Here is a 17495-nt window from a genome sequence, read left to right on the forward strand (position 1 = left end):
TTCAATATTTTTATATTAATAAAAGTTTACATAAAAGATTTTGTACAACCATTTAAAATTGACATATCAAACTACCCATAGAAAACATATCAGTTATTAATTGGAGTGACCTTTTTTCATCTTTACGTCGACGTCCTCCTACCAATACTTCAAACTTGGTTTTGTTTTTCTTCCCATTCTTCAAGAAACAATGGTTTATCCTTTAGACAAAAAAATATGCACATTTAAGATACTGAGCTATAAAGAGGGATGATACTACATTTAAAGCTATTTCCCAGATAAAAATTATCAATGGTGCCATTCATTACGTAATAAAGATGGGTGTCAAAAGGAAATAAAAAATTCAGAGTATTGACAACCGAATATAGCTAAGCAATGCTGGTGGGATGGAGCAAAAAGTGAGGAAGATGCTGTTCCAAAACGACCACTAGCTCTCTACCATGGGTCACTTCATCCAAAACTCTATTCCCCAGCCTTCTAGCGGCTTCAACCAGTTGTCCCCTAAGCCGTTGTGAATACAAACAGCCACCTGCCTTGACACACTCTCTATAAAGTGGGAGGTAAGCAATTGCCACCGTCAAGGGGGCAGGAAGATCTCTCAAGCAAATAGGAGACTCGCCCCATTTAATGATTCTCGCAAGGTTCATGTGATGTTCTTGCCCTAACCTTAATCCCTCCTTATAAGCTCCTTCTGACCAATGCTCCTTAAGAAAAGTCTTCAGCTCAGGTGCAACAGCCTCATCCTCTGATTTAGCAATAATATCTGCAACGGCATAAGTAGCTGCAGGATCACCTAAGAAGTCAGATTGAAGGAGAAATGCTACACCATCGAGAGATCCACCACTCCGCTCACCAGCAGCCTTTAGAATTTCAACACTAAGTGCTGCAAGGACCTGCTGAGGTACGTGCGGCAGAAGATAAGCTGCAATGTGAACTTGGCAGCTAGAAGTGGCTGCTGTAAGGGCAAGACAGAGCTCCATGTCTCGGCAACCCCTCTGCACAAACCACTCAACAACTTGCATGCAACCCCTCTCAGCAGCTCTCATCAAAGGGCCTAAAAAGGCTATAGCATTTCCCTCTTCCACCAAGCACTCCATAGTTCCTATCTTGCCATAATGGGAGGCAAAACCCAGTGCCAAGTCAACATCAACATCCAAGCTGTTTCTTTGTGCAATCTTCATAGATTGATTTCCAGCATGGCATACAAACATGAACCAACAAATTTCAGCAGACTATAATATAAAAACAGCAGTTCACTACTACACACACACACACAAGAGGAAATGGTAATGAATAAACCTCTTGCCCCCATATTCTTCCAAAATATGCTATAAAGATGCTACCAAGTTATAAAATAACACCAATGTTAAAACCAACATCTTATCTACATGATCCTTTGATATAACACCAATGTTAAAACCAACATCTTATCTACATGATCCTTTGATATGACACTAAATGCATCATAACGATAAGTATGCCTTCAGCCACCATGGAAAAAGTTCTTCTTCTAACTATCATAACAAAAGTTGGCCAACACCCACTAAACATGCTGGAGAAGCATTAATTCATAGATTGAGAAAGAAAAAGATCGTAGACACATCACCTGCAATAGTATGCGCACAAGTTCTGTACTACCAAAACGTGAAGCCTCCAGGAAACACTGATTGACATTGTCTGCACCACCCTCCACTAGCATGCCCAGCAGCCCTTGGATCACTGTAGCTGACAAGCCAAATGCCCAGCCTGGATCAAATGAGCTTGAGAAAAGAGTAAGAGGAAAACAAGCCGCATCAAAGGCCTCACTGAAGTCCTTCCCTGTAAGGCGGTTGCCAGCAAGATCAAGGAATGTCTTAAAGGCAGATAACCGAAGCTGGATTTCAACAGCTGAACTGTGTATCACATTTTCCCTATCATCCTGCAGTCGTGAATGGATGCCTATACACTTCAAAGCCCATTCAGTAAACTTTTGAACCTTAGCGCCAGCTTCTGCCTTCAATACTTCATCTCCATTACATTCCTGGAGACGCTCATGCAACCTAGCAAAAAGCAGAGTTCATGCACGAATTTCAAATACCATTAATTTAAAACCAATATTTAGGATTTTACGTTTTGCTCTAAAAAGACACATTCTCTCAACATCACCACCCTTTTCCAAACAAAAATAACACTCTTCCGAATCTAATACTTCATTGATGACTGAATTTTATCCCCTTACACAAAAAATAAAAAAAAAGTAAAACAGATGTGGGCAAGTCATACCTTTGGGCCATTACAGCAACTGTATCAGCCAGACTCATTGTTCTACTCTGGCAAGCAGAGACACATGAAGCAAGGAATGAAGTCCTTAGAGCAGCTCTTGTGAAGTCATAAGCACCATTAGCAATGATCTTCTTGATAAATCCCATTATCCCATTAAGCTCTAGCTCTGAGCTCAAGAACCAGATGGAATCCAGCGTGATACACAAGGCATCATTGAGCGTCTGGGGATCAGCAACCAAAATCAAACTTTCTGCAAGCTCCCAATCATGGGAACTCACTGCACCCTGAAACAACCGACCCAACTCAATCCTGTCTTGTCTACATAGTTTCTTCTCCAACCCAATTTTCTCATTACTTCCCAGCTCACAGTCTATTGAAACAGCCCTGGATTTGAGCTTCTTGGCATTGCAACAATAAGAAGTGGACATTCTTGATTCTTTCCTCATAAGTGGCGCTTCTCTTGAGAAAACTACGCTGCTACCTTCTCCTTTATCAGATGCAAAACCTTGATTTTCATTTCTATGGAATTCAATTTTGTTATCCTCAGATTTAATTTCCATGAATACAGGATTCTCCACTTCAGTCTCATCCATCACAAATAAAGTATTAAAACACTAGATAGACGTCATGTTCTCATCTGTCTGATCTCTGTCTTCTTCATCAACCCCGATAAGTCTAACAGGCATTCTTCAAAGCACATGAGATACTGAATAGGAGAACTCTAGCTTCTGGTTTTCAAATTCATGAAAAACAAGTACTAAATAGAAAAACAAAATTAATAATCCACAGTTTTCCAGTATAATATAACTTTTTGTCAGAAAAATTACAAGAAAAAAGTAGTTCAGTCTCGAAGTAAATCTAAATGCTATCCTTCTATGAATTTAAAAACCCTAAACACAGGCGTAAATGTTGAATACTGAAAATAAATTGTTAGTTTGCCTCCATTTCGTTTTAATGAAAACATATTATAAAGCATAACATGAGATTAGAGGAATCCAAATCTTCCGATCTTGGGCATGGACAAACGAGGGCAAACAATAGCTTCAAATGAAAATAATAGTGTCAAACCCACGGGTGTGGAACAAATAAACCCTAAACAGAATCGAAATGGTGCAAAGATATATGATGAGAGCAATAGCCAATCTTAGAGATGATTAATCAGAATTGCACATACTAGCATAAAACAATTCAAGAAAAATAGCTGTTACTGTTTTACAAGCAGTTGATTGGTATCTGTTGGTAGAAGGGACAACAAAAGAGGCAGAACAGAAAAAATTTATATGATAAACAGCAGTAGGGAGGAAAGGGATGAATTGATAGAAAACCTGACAGCTTGAGGAGAGAAATTAAAAGGGTGGAAGAAGAAAACCCGCTCCCTGACCTCACCTCATGTTATGGTTCCTGAAATGATACTTTCATTTCCAACTCCAAATATAGGTGTGCCAGTAATAATATCCTATTTTAAACTTCTCTTTTATTGTTCTCGTGATTTGTGTTCAAGATTGATACAAACAAAATCAACTATATTCTTTCTAGACAAAATAAACAGAATCCATTTTAAATTCTTAAAAAACTCAAATAATTTTAGACTTGAATACTGTCATCACAACCTCGGCCTCTCATTCATTCTCTCTAAAGCATTTTATTTACTAGATAAAATTTTTAAAAAATAGTTAAAATTCTCTTTAAAAAAATAGTTATAATCACGATGTTTAGGAATGTTAAAAAAGATGTAGTAGTTTGGGGAATTATATGTGATACAAGTATAATTTTTTAGTTTTAGGATTTTATAAGTTGGAATCATACAATTTTAAAAGGATGAAATTAAAAAATTATAATAATATAAAATTATAAAATTATATCATCTACTTACTATACAACCATAAAATCCATATAATAAAAAGTAGGTAGAGTGACCGAAACCAAACAGCCAAATCATTTAATTAATAAAAAGTGTTAAATTTTTAAAAACTCAATCCACTACAAAAATCAATAAAGGTTCAGTTTAAAATATTTAAATTTACTAGAGTCTTAAAACCTAATAAAGTCTTATTTTAATTATCAAAGAGATTTCACATTCCAATTTAAACAGGTAAAACTTGATTTAAAACAGATTGTTTAATATTACATGTGTAATAACAATATATTTATGCACACAAGTTTGGAAATGATTATATATGCAATACATTGTACTAGTATATTATTAGTTATTAATTATTAATAATTAATAAAGCCTATTGGATTATATAAGTTTTTTTTTAGTTTTGTTTAGAATTGTCAAAATGGATCACAGTCTGCAGGTTAACTTGGTTCACCAGGAGTTTGAGTCGGATTGAATTTGAAAAAATTATATTTTTTTTTATGTACGTCAGATTTCAACCCGACTCATTTAAACCCAACTCATGCGGATTGAATCCGTGGTGGGCCGAGTTGACCCACCAACCCACCTACCTAATTTTATTTTATTAAAATTTAATTTTAATTTTATAAAAAAAAATTATTATTTTGCTTTTGCTTGAAAAAATTATTTAAATTCTTTATTTTCAAAATTAATTAAATACCCAAGTGAAATTTGGAAGTGAAATTTGTGTCGATTTAAATTATAGAAAGTTTGTAACTCTTTTTTATTTTAAAAAAATTGTAATAAAGTGAACCAGTGAGCCAACCCGTTTACCTACCAACCTGTGATGGGTCGGACTAGTTCAAATTTTTCTGACTCGCTGATAAATTAACCGGATTGAGTTGACTCACGTGACCAACCCGTGGTGAGCCGGACCGGATGACCTATTTTGATAGCTCTAATTTACTCCTTGAGTAATTATTTTCTCAAATTTAAATAACTATCCATAAAATAAAATTATTTATATTATAAATAAATCACCTATATCATCTGTAAAGATTCTTTTTTAGTATATGCCAAATTTATTTTACCTTTTTATTAATTAGTTTTTGAATTAAAATGATAAATTATAATAAAAAATGTATTTATATAATATAAAAAAGTCCTTGTAATAAAATGATCTATTAAAAAAATTCTCTACATTTTTTTTCTAATTTTACCCTGTTAGTAGTTTTTTAAAATTCAAATAATTATTCACAATAAAAAATTATTTACACAATGAAAAAATAACTATAATAAAATAATAAATACATTATTTACGCAACAATAAATTTATCTATAATAAAATTATAGAAAATATTTATTTTTATAATTAGCTTTCCGTTAAAATTATTTCATAGTTTAATTATATATTTAATTTCACTGATAAAAAAATATTTTAATTTAATAAAAAATTTACAATGATGAAAAAAGAGAGTAAAATATGTAATATCTCATTTAATAATATATTGCTCGCTTATTTAATATTTAAGAACATATCATTTAAAAATATCTAATGTTATTATAACTATTAAAGTATAACTACAATATATATATATATATATATATATATATATATATATATATATATATATATATATATATATATATATATAACCTTTCTATATAACTAAGAGACACTACATGGAATAAAACAAAAAGAATAATAAAGGTCTTAAAAAAAACTAAATATGTACTTAGAACTAAATCGTTGCATCACCTTCATCTTGCACCATATTATCTGCTACCTCATGATATGTTCACACTGTTTATGGTGTTTATTGCAAAGAAAAAAACACACATAAACAAAATAATACAAAGGAAAGGGTAAACTAACATTAATAGTATTGATATTAGACTTTACTGTTTTATAAAGACATTGCTAATGAGTTTTACCTAACCACATACAAGATTAGTCTCTTAACATCTTTAACAAAGATAAAACCCCTTAAGTAGAATTGTCACCACAAAATCTCCTCATGTAGTCTTTGAAATTACGCCAAACACATCATTTGTCATCATCATCGTCGTTTCATACATCATTATTCACATACATATTTATCCACAAATCTATGAACCATTCTCACATAAACATCATAAACATCATACAAACGACTAGATAGCTCATCCAGCAAGATCATCACTAGAACTTACAAATTTAAATTTTATCAAAAGTCACCCAGTGAAACTTGTCTCACTCAACCACTGTCAAGTCAATGAGCTCTCAGACCTTAGGGATGAATATATTCTCGTCCAGCAACCACCGTGTCAGTAACTCTCTGACTTTGACTTCACTTAACGAGTATGCTCTTGCTTGGAGACAACCAAGTCAACAATTCTCTGACTTTGCGTTCACCAACAAGCATATCCTTGTCCAACGAGTTTGCATAATTTTGTAGAACATGATTATGCAAATTTATGTCATTCTAGCCATGCCAAACAGTTCAACAACTATTAAAGGTGCACAAACATACCAAAATTCAAATTACAATGCCTTCATTAATTCAAACAACATCATCTACAATACCAATCAAGCAAAATTTTCAATTTCATCAAGTAAGCCAATTTAAAAACTTATTTTCAATTCAACACCTCATACTCGATCACATAACTCAATCATAAGCATACAATTAACAATTACAAGATATCAATCACATAAAAATTATACAATTAACTTCTCTTACCTGAAAGACATATGCAAATGCTTTAAGAAATCTTAAATTCCTTCAAATTCACATAATATCCTATTTATACCTAGGAACAATACAAAAAAGATTTGGACACATTATTAAAATCACTTATCAGTAGAGACTCGTATATAAGACTCAAACACTACATATGAACTAATATGATTCACACGCACAAGAAGAACATACATACCAAGAAAAGGAACATAAAATCATCTTACCTTATTGGAGAAATTGATCACACATAAATGGAGATCTCAATGCAAATATCACTTGAGAGATTTCTAATATTCAATCAGATGAACGGAATGTGAAAAAATCTAAAAAGAAAGAAGAGAGCTCCAGAAAAAGATTTTTAAACAATAAAACTTGTTTATAAAAACTTTACTTATATTTTAAATTTTTAATATTAAAATAATTAAAGCTCTTTTTTAAATACATTATCAATTGTAAAATACAATATTCATATAAAATAAATACCATATTTATTACTTATTTATTTCAAACAAATTGTGCATATTTGCACGGTTAAAAAAAAATTAAAAGAGACATTTATGTCAGAAAAAATTAGCTGTAAAGGATGTCATGCCTAATAGATAAAATGAAGTCATTAAATTCTAAACATGTTAAATTCTTTAATTTTTATTTCAAGAAATAATATAAAAGCATGTTAAAGGTATCTTTATGAAACCATGATATGGGATCGAACTTGCCTCTAAGATGGCATAACACAACTAAATTACTACTGATAAATATTTCTCAATATACGAAATATAAGGTGTTTTTGAATTTGTGTTGAACTTTGAGTTGAAGGAAAAAGTTTAGTTGACATCACTTAATTATCATTTGACAATTTTCACAGGATAAAATGATTTCAATAAAAAATAATTTTTGTATTTTATAAAAAAATAAATAGAGAGTAAAAAATATTAAATCATAGTTCAAAGTACTAGAGTTTGAGCGGAACATGTGAAAATATCAAACAATGAGAAAATATCAAACATGTGAAAATATCAAACAGGGTGAAAATTAATAAATGGATATAAAAAAAACTATGGTGCCAAAGTACTAGAGTTTGAGCGGAACATGTGAAAATATCAAACAATGTTATCACCTATATTCATATCATATATGATTCTTCCACATATTATTCACAGCAATTTATCTTGGGAATTCTTTTTCTCAAAATTTACATTAAAAGTAACACATAATAAAATGGACGAATGAATTTAACTTTTAAATTAAATATAAAGTATGTTTGGATGACAGCTATATTTAGAGTTTTCAAAATGTTTCAAATTTCTTTAATTTTGTATTAAAAAATTATGAATTAGAAACTAGAAGTAAACCAATTAAGTCACCACTTGTAAATCAATTTTGTAGAATTAAATTAAGTTTAAAGTTTATTTCTCAACAGGTATTAAAGTCTTAAGTTAAAATTTATCTTAATTAAATTTGATATTTGTGGATCCATTCTTCCACTTACCATCAAACTCTTATCTTAATATTTAATATCTTAAATGAAAAATCTACTCTTAAAGACCATTAAAGATTTATTAATTAATTATTTACTAAATACGATAAATGTAATTTTTTTAAAATAGGAAGTGTTGTTAATAAAAGATAATATTTCATTGAATATATATGATAAAAAAGATTATTTTCTTTGAGTTAGTTAATTTTAAAGATCAGGTATGATTATTTAACACTCACATTAATATCAACTTTAGAATAATGACAATAAATGAATGAAGAAAATTTGAGGACATTCCTTTTTAAAGATGTATATGTATATTTTTTTTTACCTCTATCAATGAAACTCAAGAATGTGACACTTTGTCCCCACTCTTTAGCTTAATCTACGCTTCATGCACAACCACCGATTCACCTTTTTGAATCATGGAACATCTCTTCTCATAATCCACAAGAATGAGATTGAAAAACAACTAAGCCACCCTTGAGATTATGTCCCAATTTTGTAAAGAAAACATTTCATATAGACTTTGAATTTGAATCCTTTGAACACCACGAGGCATGCCACACACATGAAATATCTTTACTTGACCGCAAATGTATAAAAACCACCAACTCAACTTTAAAACCCTCTTGTAGGTAACCATGACTCATTTATCATACTAGTTATATTAAGGAATACTCAACCCCAAGCAAAACCAAAAACCCTTAGTCCAAACACAACCTTCGTAACCTGTATCTTTGAATTAGATCATTCATGGTAACCGTTTCAACACCAGTTATCATAGACATCCTTTAAACTACTCAAGATTTTTCTTCTCTTTCCTTCATTCACCATGCTCCAAACTCACCAACATTGCCCTTTCTTACAAAACAAACTTTCTGATGTACTTCTTCTTTTGGTGCTTGAAATCTTCCATCTCAACCCCAGGTCAATCACTTTTCTTAAAACATCTCTTCTATTCTAAATTTTGATGTTGTCACTTGGTGATAAGATCCAACAATCTCCTTCTGCTAGTTAAACTTAGAATACAATACTTTTATGATACTTCATTCTTATCACATATTTGTGTTTCCTTAACTTAGAAAATATCATGTCTGACTCCTCCTGAAGCTCTGCTTCAACTTAGTTTCATTTTCCAAGAATGATTCATTTTTGTTCATTTCAAGATTTCTATACCCTTCTTAACTCTAACCTCAAGCCTGGACTCGACTCCTCTTGCAAAAACTTGTGATATCGAGAAAAGAAAAAAAATTGAAAAGTACAAAATACTATTTGATCCTGTACACACAAATCAAATAACATCTTAATTTTTTATCTTAATAAATTAAAAACTGATTGGATAGATAGGTGGTAGCGAGTCAGGCTGAACATGTATAACCAATTATTTTTGTGCATCCTATCATTTTCTTTTTACGTTTTGTCACTTCTCTATCACTTCTTCTGTAATTTATTTTCCGGAACATAATAAATAATTTTAGAATTGTTTTTGAAAATCAATTACCCTTCTTTTTACGTCGGAAGGTTTTATGATGAAATGTGGAGTGCGGAAGCTTTAGCCTAACCATTATGTATTACTAGGAAAGTTGGTTTCCATTGTCCCATAATTTTGAATGTATTTTTGAGAGATGGTTTGTCAAAGAAATAATCTTAAGAATCAAGATAAATTTAAAAAAAAATGATTTCTTAAAAATTAGACTAATACAGAAAATCAATAGAAAGGGATTATGACAACCTAATCTGTTCTAAAAGCAAAGAGCTTTCGTATGTTCAGCAATAAAAGAAAATGTCCGAAATTGTGGATGTGTCCGAAAAAGAGTAGGTGTGGAACTACAAAACTTCTGAAACTAATCTGTGTAGTTAGCTTATTTGATTTCTTCTAGCACTGTTGGATTTTGAGTCAATTCGAGCTGTCTTTGCAGACATGCAGTGCCGCACATGAATATGCCGACAAGAAGTTTGGACGGAAGAACTGCCTTGTACATGAACAATCAAAATGACTTCCTTATCTCGGGTGTCCTCATTCCACCAGGTCTGTGGCACGCCATTTGCAGATTCTTCTGGGTTATGAAGATCTTCATGACGGACTGAAATCTCTACATTTTGCTCTGGTTTAATCATGCCGGCAGCTGGAGTAACCTAATTAAAATACATTTTTAAGTAGCATCATTACATTGGGTAAACTCCTGGCAGTTCATATAAGCCATTGAGTCCCTTCCCTCAGTAACAAAACTCTCTTTATCTGTGCTTACACATCATATTAAGATTACTTACAAATTCATGATATATCTCCACGGAAAAAAGAGAGTAGTAGTAAACTTTATTTAAACAGTCACAAACAAGGTTCAGTAACAACATATCCTTATTTTATTTCATTTTGTGTGCTAACTAAGAGTTAGATAGTAAATTAATTCAATCAGCTGCTAACTTTTATTTTCCCCCTAGCAACTATTTTTAAAAACAGAGAAGAAAGAGAATTATTATTTAGCATATTAATGAATCATTTAGTCCATTTACAAATTATAAAGCAATATTAAAGACCAGTAAATAATATTCATTTGTAAAAGTTTATAATAACCAAATGGAGTAAAACTTCTTGTATTTTTAAGTAATATGAATCAAACTGAATATCCAAGGTGTTTTGTGAGTTGTGGGTGGACAAGTACTGAAAACTATAGCACTGTTTAAGAAAAGAGTATTTTTTTTTTCATTTACAGAAAATGCACAATGTATGTTACAGTCATGTTCCTAAGTTTGTTTAAACGTAAATATGTTTTTAATTTTGTAGAGTAAGTTATGCTTTTAGTTTTTGTTCAAAAAACGTTTTTATTCTTTCAAAATAAAAATTACTATTTTGTATCCTAACATTATATGACACTAACTAAGTATTTTAATATAATGTAGTCCTGTATCACTTAAAAAATATTCTTAAAATCCATAAAACAAATATTATTTATCTATCTGAAGATTAAAGTAAAAAACATTTTAAAGAACTAAAACTAAAACTCATGCATTTAAAAAAATAATAAGAGTTTGTTCACTTGAATGGATTTGGGGAGAGTAATTGAAAGGATTTGAAGATAAATTTTTTTGTTGTTTATATGAGTGAATTTGGAAGTAAATGAAAGTGGATTTGAAAGTAAATTTTTTTAATTTGTCTCGTCAATCAAATCCTACACTAATTCTTACAAACTTTACTTCCAAATTCATTCTCACTTACCTCCAAATTCACTCAAATAAACAACAAAAAAATCTTCAAATCTACTCAATCACTTTATATTTTAGAAAGATAAAAATCATTTTTTCAAAACTCAGCCCTCTTGATGGATTGCCCACTTGGAGTGGAGCAAGTTATGCTCAACCTAAAATCGAACTCCAAACTTTGGTTAAGGAATCCATTCTCTTAACATTGAAAACTTGATGTGTTTGAAAATTGTTTTACTGTTTTATTTTGTTCAGGAAGAGGAAAAGACGAAAAAGGACACAAGAATCTGAAAGAGATGAAGTGGATTATAGAGAATCCAACCCACAAACTCACAATTCATGTCCTGCAAGTTAAGTAACAATGCCGACTCAAACAGACTGTAAACTGTTTAATTTTAGATAGTCACCCAAACTTTATACATTTGGTAGGATTTGCATCTAAGTTCCTTGCCAACTGTGAACAAAAAAGGAAACGATGATTTAAGTAAAAAATATAATACCTCAAGCCATCTAGGAAAGCCAAAGCCACCTCTTGGGCTATAATCAGGTGCCTGTCCATCATTCTTGACTATAGACTGGCCTTGACAAGTAATTTTATATATAGCTTTATCCTTTGTACTTCTGTTAGTAATAAGTAAGAATGAAGTGTCCAGGTTCTGGAGGACTAAACTGTTTGGGCTAACCGTGGCTTCTGGAACATAACATAAATCTTCAAGAATAGATCTTATTTTCTCATTTGATTTCATAATTATCCCAAACTCCTTTCTCCTTATTGATCTATCAACATGGGAAATTTTTACATTGAATTTACACCGGACAGGTTTGTGATCACTATCAGTCACATCCATGCAAGCATCGTACCTGTCAAACGGTTTCAGTGATGACAAACCGTATCCAACAGGAAAAACAGAAAACAGAAAAGCAATGGTGACCAAGTAACATACTGTAAAATTGATGCCACAACAGGACAGTCTAAATTGCACTCAGAAACTGGAGCTGCCCGAGTATCGCGGTATATTATTCTGTCACACCAGGCCGGAATTCGCTTTTTCTCTCCAGAATCATACCCTGAAAAATGAGTTATTGCATTATCGAAACTGTCACCTTCATTGAGTTAATAATTGGAATCAGTTTGAGAAACCAAATTGAAATCATCATTTAACAAACAAGCACCAAAAGCAGTACTTGACATGTCATCTATTTACCTCCCAAACCTGGTTGATGTCTCTCAAATTTATATGTAGGAGGAAATTTGATAAGTGCCTCCCGCATTCCCTGGAAAACTTTTCCAGCTTTCATCTCTGCCCTCAGCTGATCCTTTTCTCTAAGCCAATCAAAGCATCTTTGAGAAACAAAGTCCCTGGCTTCATCATAAGATATACCAAAAAGGCGATAGTTGAAATCACCAAAAAATACCACCATATCAGCTTCAGATAAGTCAGGTTTTGGTTCCTCAGAGCTTCCACCAGTAGTCTAGGACACAAACAATGGACCATGAACTGCTATGAATTTATGATGAAGATATTGATGGAAAGGCGTGAAGATGGACATAATCAAGATCTAAAGTGTAAGCATGAGACTCACATTGGTACCACGAAGCACATGAACAGCAGTAGAGACGCCAGCTGTAACAGAGAGGACCAATGGCAAGCCAGAAGAGTAAAGTAGCCAAAATAAATATGTGGAGAAGGCAAGAGAGCAAAGCAAGAACAGGTATGGTACCATACCAGCTGCAGTATTAAGTAGGTTGGACGATCGGGTGAACACCATATTTCGATAAATGTGATCAAAATCAGCATTCCGCCGATTAACTGCTTCCAAATGTGCAGCCAAGTGACAATTCACAAAGCACATTATCCTGTCATACACTCTGATTCTCAAACCCACTCCTCCCTGATGGATCAATAATTACCATGTAATAAGTGTTCATTTCAATGACAAGAAAAAAAAACCAACGTTCATAAGTGAAAATAGTTCAATGGAAGAAATTTTTTTTATTTCGTCCCTATCCAGTTTTTGTACAAGCAACATCAATATGACTTCCAGGCAAAAAAATGAATTTGAACGCACTATAAAATTGTAACTCATTGTTGCAAAATCAAATACTTAACCAGAATAGTGAGAAGCATTCCACCTGGCATGGTGCAATAAACAGAGAAGGCAATCTATGTTCCCTGGTTGTTTCTTCTATGATCATTTATTCAATCTGTATTTTCTCCTCTCACCGTTCTTTCTCCCAATTAACATTGTAACTAGAGCATATCTAGTTTCCTTTTTTTTTTTCTATGCTAATAAATAGTATGATTTAGTAAGTATACATCACTCAAAATAACACCCAATTACAGCGGTCTAAAATTTGAAATAATATGCCCAATTCCCTAACCAAGATCAGATATAGGGAAACCAAATTTTGCTTAATTGGATGAAATTTCGCAGCTGACCTTCAAAGTTAACCAGAAGAACTACAGAATATACACCACAGGAAATCAAGAAATAAATTAACTAAAGAGAAAGTTCTTAATCACTTTAGGTTAAACCCCTGAACTTCATTTTAACAAATGGCTGAGATCATAATAACTTACAAACTTTAACAGAAGGGTACTGCATTTGAGTGACATAACTAAAGCACCACGTTCTAATCAAATAATTATGAAGCAGTTAGCGGAATTGATACAAACCTTATTACCAATTGCGCGTCCAAAACCACACGGGACGGCCCCAGCATCAATGTCCCCAACATGTGTTCTAAGATTCTTTCTTACCCTAATTAAGAAATGTCAACTCATAAAATAAGAATGGAAAGAATAAAGATAGATATCCAACAAGTATATAACAAAAAGAAAACGGGAACAGAAATTTACTAGGCTAAATGGTTTAATCTGGAACACACTTTCATTATAATCACTCACCAAAGAGATACAAGCAAGCCAGCAAGCTGCCTAGAGCCCATGCGTTCGAAAGCTTTCCCTTCTTCTAAAGCCTTTCCTATAGTATCCAGCCACCACTGCCCCATTGCACTTCCTTCAAGACCTACCTACAATTGTGATATAGGCAGTCAATGCATGAATATAATATGCGCATTACACAGCATAAGAGGTTCCGGAGATTGACATACATAAAATACTTGATTAGAAAATTTGTGATTGGTTATTATTAGGATACGGGCAGTCATATAGTACACAAACTGACTCCATTTAATTCCATCAATCAGCATAATTCTCATTATCATTTCATTTTAGAGTAAAGCAAAAGCTTGTGTTTACGAAGAAAAATGATATGGTTAGATAAAGCTGGCAAATGAATGAAATTTTATCCTACAGTTTCTTTTGCGGCTGACATTGCAAGGAAACCAGCACCCATCTCCACTTCTTGCAAACCAACGACAACAATGCCTACATCTGACGCGATGGAACCCAGCCATGAGGAGAGTGAATCCTGAGAAGCTCTACCTTGACCGACATTCCATGTGCCAATCAAAATTCTGACATTGTGCCGGCGGGTATAAATGAGTTCTTTTGCGGCCAACTCGGATCTTATCATGTTGTCAACAGGACCTGGAGATGCAATAATCCAGCCCCGCAGGCCACCATGTGTAGCCAAGCTAAAAACATAATCAGAGCCAACAGCCAATTTGATGACGGGACCATTATGAGCAACCCAAGCTGCAATGAGATTGCCTTCGAGGTCCAGTACTTGGATAATACCACTGACATAGCCAACATATAAGCGTGTTCCAAAAGTACAGAAGCATTGGATAGCACAAGGATGGCGGTTAAAATCCTGCACACGGGTCCCAGTGCCATCCCATTGCACAAGTAAGCCATTGGTACATCCACTCCAAATCATTCCATCGCTTGTTTGCACAAGAGCTTCGGTTCTTTTGGTATCGTCGACAAATGCCCCAGCTCCCTTGGTTGCAACTCGACGAACGGCATCAGCAGCTCCCATTATGGCATTACGTGAGCGCTGTAGAAAGCTAGTACCCTGGGATTTCTCCTTTTTTGAGGAGGAAACAAACTTGACCTTCATTTCGTCTTCAATGGCTTGATCCTGCTGCTGGACGGATGACATGTCAACTCGATTTTCCACCTGACCTTCGATGTTGAATACTTTGAGAAGCTCCTTTGTACGGGCATCCCAAAGTGAGAAGGAGAGAGGGCCAGCGCACCAGATTCGACCTCTAACATGGTCACACAGCAAACACTTGACATCTTGAGAAGATATGCTGCAAACGCCGTTGACGGTAACTTGGCTTCGGAGGTCGACGAAGGACCTCTCAACAAGCAAGGCTGCCATGTGTCTTTCTTCGGGAGAGAGGGAGAGAGATTTTTCGACGGATTCCCATGGCCAGATCTTAAGAATACCACCTTCAGAACCTGACCATAGATCGCCATAGGAACTTAAGACAATGGAAAGAACGGGACCTCTATGTGCCTGCCAAGAAAGACCTTCCTTGAAGGGGGTAGCAAAGCGTTGATCCATTTTCCAAGACCTGATCTTGCCATCTTTATGGCCACTCCACACCAACCTATTACCATTGTCAACGGCCAAACACAAGGTGGGAGAGGTGTCAGCTGATTCACAAAAGGGAGCAGCGTCTTCGTCGCCCCTTCTGACCTTTCCGCCAAGACCGCTGCCGGGTTCGTAGGAATTATGAATTTCCCATACTCTCACCCCGCCCTCCTGACCAGCCCACAACTGTGTTTCCGTACAAGCAATGTTCCTAAGGAATTTTCCAACCTGAGTCTCCCTCAAGGGATGGGGTCTTAACTCTAGGCATGGTGGTCTCGCTGGATGAACGGACGCTCTAAAAGGAGCCTTAAAGATCCCAGGGCCTCCCCCGGCACCTATGAATTCCTGCAATGGTTGATATTGTGTCGCGTCATTGCCTTCATTGTACTCTTCCTCACCACCACCGGGGTTTGTAGAGGATGAACGGGAAAATATGTCGTCGTCGGAGTCGGAGTCGTAAAACGAAGACTCAATATTGCTGGATATACGGCTGTCGTCTAGACTGTGCTTTCGGACTCGATGATGTCGTTTGTGCGTGGAGGCTCCTCGCAGCTGTTGGCTGTAAGAATGGGCTTTTCGGTGAGGTGGAAGAGCGGTCAAGCCCGCCAAGTCCTTGTCATTCTCGTCCTCGTCGATTCGGTCATCCATAGCTCACTAACTGCAACCTGTTTGTTCCAAGATATGGAAGGAGGAAGATTGGTACGATAGGAAGAGAAGAGAGAGAGAAGATGAATAACGAGGGAAATGGTCTCAAGGGGTTGCCGAGAGAGAGGGAAGCACGTAAGAATTTTGAGGACCGGGAAGTAAGGCGCGGCATCCTTCAAGCTTACGGACAGAAATCAATGTTTCCTTTCCTTTCTTAATACAGACTGAATGAATGAATGGGATCATCCAAGCCTCCTGAAAAGCATTCAGAATGCATTACTCTCTCTCTCTCTATTTTCCTATCAAAAGCATTTCTTGTAAAATAAAAAAATGTTTGCTCTTTTCTTTTGTATCAGAGTTTTCTTTAAATGTTTATACTCCAAATTCGAAATAAAAAATATTTAAATGTCTAAATATACAGCGTTTTAAATATAAAGTCTTTTATATTAATTAATTATAATGCTCTAAGACTTGTTGAACCCCAACACAAAAATGTGTACAATCTTTAAGAAAAGAATAGACTTATGATTTTTTTAATGAAAAAGGCTTCAATAAAAATATTTTTTCATTAATAAATAACTACAAAAAAATTAGTTGAATAGGAAATAGAAAATATTCAATAATATCATAAATAAATAAAGGTACAGTTAAATGATAACGTAAATATTTTTAAGAATTTAGAATTTATTACCTTTTAGAATAAGTTTCTCTAAAATATAATAACTTACAAGAGAGCATGCCGCTATATTTAGTTTAATCGTTTAGTCATTAAGGCTGTGTTCGCATGAATCGAATTTACTGTTCATGCGAATTTGCGAGCGAAGAATTCAGC

The 17495-nt window shown here is 34.0% G+C and overlaps 2 protein-coding genes across 4 annotated transcripts; both read right to left on the reverse strand.

Annotated features, from left to right (window-relative positions):
• Window positions 1-270: 270 nt before the first annotated feature.
• Window positions 271-3745, reverse strand: LOC124840146 (ankyrin repeat protein SKIP35-like). 2 transcript variants are annotated; one of them, XM_047316148.2, is made up of 4 exons: window positions 3588-3745; window positions 2263-2990; window positions 1607-2039; window positions 271-1175 (listed from the first exon to the last, which is right to left on the reverse strand). In XM_047316148.2, exons 2-4 carry the CDS (start codon window positions 2853-2855, stop codon window positions 369-371), a joined length of 1833 nt encoding a protein of 610 aa, XP_047172104.1. In that variant the 5' UTR covers window positions 2856-2990; window positions 3588-3745; the 3' UTR covers window positions 271-368. The 2 variants fall into 2 exon arrangements, with proteins under 2 accessions (XP_047172104.1, XP_047172103.1); XM_047316147.2 differs by having other exon boundaries at window positions 2263-3019; window positions 3588-3716.
• Window positions 3746-9965: 6220 nt separating this feature from the next.
• LOC124840148 (type I inositol polyphosphate 5-phosphatase 12-like) lies at window positions 9966-16984 on the reverse strand. Of its 2 annotated transcripts, XM_047316153.2 has the most exons (9): window positions 14825-16984; window positions 14416-14540; window positions 14185-14269; window positions 13234-13399; window positions 13091-13131; window positions 12712-12979; window positions 12451-12574; window positions 12007-12367; window positions 9966-10441 (listed from the first exon to the last, which is right to left on the reverse strand). In XM_047316153.2, the coding sequence occupies exons 1-9, from the start codon at window positions 16664-16666 to the stop codon at window positions 10163-10165; spliced, it is 3291 nt and encodes a 1096-aa protein (XP_047172109.1). In that variant the 5' UTR covers window positions 16667-16984; the 3' UTR covers window positions 9966-10162. The 2 variants fall into 2 exon arrangements, with proteins under 2 accessions (XP_047172109.1, XP_047172108.1); XM_047316152.2 differs by having other exon boundaries at window positions 13091-13399.
• Between the last annotated feature and the right edge of the window lie 511 nt (window positions 16985-17495).

Source organism: Vigna umbellata, chromosome 1, assembly GCF_029865625.1.
Source record: "Vigna umbellata cultivar VRB3 chromosome 1, Vumbellata_1.0, whole genome shotgun sequence".
In the NCBI taxonomy this organism is placed as follows: Eukaryota; Viridiplantae; Streptophyta; class Magnoliopsida; order Fabales; family Fabaceae; genus Vigna; species Vigna umbellata.